The 3,549-nt window shown below is 34.3% G+C and overlaps 1 protein-coding gene across 1 annotated transcript; it reads right to left on the minus strand.

Annotated features, from left to right (window-relative positions):
- Positions 1-2,190: 2,190 nt before the first annotated feature.
- On the minus strand, positions 2,191-2,857 carry LOC147381675 (stigma-specific STIG1-like protein 1). Its single transcript, XM_086430097.1, has one exon. It carries the CDS (start codon positions 2,830-2,832, stop codon positions 2,380-2,382), a length of 453 nt encoding a protein of 150 aa, XP_086286223.1. The 5' UTR covers positions 2,833-2,857; the 3' UTR covers positions 2,191-2,379.
- Positions 2,858-3,549: the final 692 nt, after the last annotated feature.

Consider the following 3,549-nt stretch of genomic DNA (forward strand, 5'->3'; position numbering starts at 1 on the left):
TGCATATTGTGATAAATATATAAATATTACAATTATATCATGCTATTTAATTATGTGTTTATTTCTAATATGGTTGCATCACCCTTAGTTGATGAGGGAATGTGAGCTTACTAGGTCTCACGACCTAATCGACTTCTTATGTCAATCATTTTAGATTTGGATTAATCATGGTGGGTAAAAATGGAGCTGGATTGGAACACATGAATTTATTTGGGACTTGTAATATAGTACGGATACATAAATTTATTTGTGCACAACAAGAACATTCTAAATTATTCTTAGTATAATGATTTTTTTTTTATTTAATAAAATTACTATAAATTTTCCTCACACCCTAGATTTTGGATTGTGAGTTTTATTATGGATCAGATCGCGAATTCTAAAACTCGGGGTGTGACGGATGGAACAAAGGCAAAGAACATTGGTGGATTTAAGAAACCCAAAGAGCATTTAGATATGTGAGAAAAGCCTGTAAGCTTCATTGTAGAGTGTAGGTTCAGGAAGACAAAAGAAAGATCAAAACAACATGTACTAAACCGGACGGAGATAGACGGCGACAGTATGTGGCTGTTCTTTCATATATCAGCTTTGTGAAAAACACAAGAGAGTGGGTTGTTGATATCACTGGTGATACAAGGCGCACGTATGGAAACAAAGAAATGTTTACCTCCTACACTTCAATTGGGGGTGAGATGGTCTATTTAGGAGATGGTATACTTGCTACATATATATTATTCCTATGTAAGTGTGCTGCTTTAGTATCTTCTTTTTTTGTTTTTTGCTTACAAATATCATTTAACTAAAAAATTAAGTGTAGCGATCCATAATGGAGTCCAGTTCCGATAGCAACGTACATTGTTTACGTGTCACTTTTTTTTATTGGCGTTAAAACACATTAGGCTGCGTTCTACATATAAAATGGCTTGATTAATAGGGAGTCCTAGTCCAAGGTATTTTAAACTCTTTTAGTGGCGTTTAAACACATTAGGCTGCGTGCTACATATAAAATGGCTTGATTAATAGGGAGTCCTAGTCCAAGGTGTTTAAACTCCAATAAAAATGTAAACAGTTAACGATCTTTCTAGATGATAATTCAAAAATTAATTATTGAAGCTTTGGATTTTACATTACCAAGCATAGACAGCTTATTACCATACTTATAAAACTGGATGACATTTACATGCCCAGTGAGTTGAATAAAATTGAAAACTCGTGAATTGGAACGAATGAAAGAAATAAAATTTATTTATCAATTTTTTTTAGTATTTTGAAATAAGTTGTTTGTACTCCAAAAAATAGTATATACTATCCTAGGGGAGCGTTTGGAGGCCCTAAAGAGAGTCAAACATTGTGCCAAACATTTTTCAAAGCATGGGTTATCATAGAGTTCATCCTCACCAAAAATCAGCTTATTCCAAAACTTCTAACAGTAGTTTACAAGTTGAAGAATCGTGGATTGTCCAATTTTGGTAAATCACTTTTTTTCGACTATCAAAGACAGTCGTTTTTTCCGACTATTTAGGTCTGTCACAATTAAAAAATCACTCCTTTTAAAATGACTCCTTTTGCGATTGTAGGATCAATCTTTTTTGGTGCATTATGACGTAGTGGAATGGGCAGGTTTTTGGTGAGGATGATCACCTCATCATAAAGATCATCCTCACAAAAAAATCAGCCCATTCCAAAACTTCTGACCTATACATTGAAAAAATATTTGACACAATATTTAGCTCATTTTAGGGCCTCCGAATGCCACCCATTATCCTTATTAAGGTGAATTTTTGGACTGATTTTGGTCAAGTTGATCCACAATTTTCAGAATTGACTCGATCAACTGGTTCCATTAAGTTATGGGTCTCTATCACCCCAAAATCCAGTCTGTTTGCCAGGTTTTAAAAGCATGTTTAATGGTTAATTTCTTGTTATAGACTTTAGTTATTTAATGATTAGCGAGTCTATCAATCATTGTGAAAAGAAAAAAAAAAAAGATTAACGAGTCTATGTGGCAGGAAACATATCTAGATAATCTTCATTTGTGAATGAAGAGTAATTAAATAAACAATAATTGATGAAGGCTTGATCCCTTTATTGTTAAACATATTACAAGTCCCACACTAATCACAACAAACCCAACAATATTTCAAATCATAAATCACCTTTATTGTTTACATATTATGAATCACTCCCAAAAAAACATAATTTTAGTTGCTCCAAATGAAGACCAATGAAACACTTAGTACATACATTAAAATAACAACATTTTTTTAGAGCCCACCTCCAAATGGCGAAGGCTCCCCTTTATTGTTAATATATTATGCATCCCTCCCTAATCACAATAAACCCCATAGTTTCTTAATAATCACAATAAAACCCACATTTCTAAGCATAGCTACACATCCCATACACACATGAACTCCCCTTCTTGCACTTGTTGTTGCACCGCCCACAATTTTTCTTATCAGATGTTGGGTTCACACATTTACCTTTGCAACATATCTCTGAGTACTTACACTTCTTACCGCAGATTCCGCAGTTTAGTCGATCTGTTGACACATTAACACATTTCTTCTTGCAGCAATCAGGGCCTGCACTGCCCGTAGCACGACAAATTCTAGGGAGTTTATCACATGTCATCACATCACGAGGCTTATTTTGTGCGAGGAAGCGGCCTGTCCCTCGGAGGGAAGATGGTTGTGAGCTCTCAACCATAGGAAAGGCATAAGTGTTATCTTTTGCATCGTCACCATCCTCTTCTTCAATTGATGTTGCAGTGAGAGTGATGGATAAGGTCATGAACATTGCCAAGATAATGAATATCTTTAATGACTTCATGGTGTGTGTGTGTGAGAGAGAGAGAGAGAGAGAGAGTTTACAGATGGAGTTGAAGGGAGGATGGTAGGGTCTATATAGATAGGTTTGGTAACAAAGAAGTAGAAAATAGGGTTACATTACATACAATTTTAGCTAGTGGGATGGACTACATCAGCGGCACCGTATGACTTAAGAAACCGAAGTTAGGCTTACCAAAAAGTTTCAAATTTCAAATTAAGAGGGGAAAACAATATGGAAATTTAATTTAAAGTTCAATTTTTAAAATTTTGGATCAACCAAGGCATCCTATCCTGTAAGTTATCCTAGTGTGGCATTTTCATTAGAAGAATATTATCAAGTTACTCAATTGCCAAGGAGACCTATGGTGTCTTCCATCTGTTAGAGTCATGCAATTAAAGGGGAGTTTCATTTTATAAGAATAATTTATGAAATTGATTTAAATCGGACACATGTATGTAACTTTAAGAGTTGTAGATCTGACAATCAATGGTATGCTTTAAGAAATGATTGGTTGAGATATCTTCAAGGAAACATATCAAATACGTTGTGGGATCTATTTTGATCAACCATCTTTCGATCTGATGGAGACCCAATGGAATAGCATTTGGAATGTATACATAATGTATATTTATTATTTACATGGCTATATAGTATAACCTATGCTTTATATATACTTCTGTTAATTGAATTAGAACCCAATGAAGTTCTATTAATTGG

Source organism: Akebia trifoliata, unplaced genomic scaffold (genome assembly GCF_017979445.1).
Source record: "Akebia trifoliata isolate Shusen 1 unplaced genomic scaffold, ASM1797944v1 Contig00305, whole genome shotgun sequence".
Taxonomy (NCBI): Eukaryota; Viridiplantae; Streptophyta; class Magnoliopsida; order Ranunculales; family Lardizabalaceae; genus Akebia; species Akebia trifoliata.

What these genes read in the sequence shown, in the direction of transcription:
- LOC147381675 (XM_086430097.1), bottom strand. Translation starts at nt 2,832, where the DNA reads ATGAAGTCATTAAAGATATTCATTATCTTGGCAATGTTCATGACCTTA.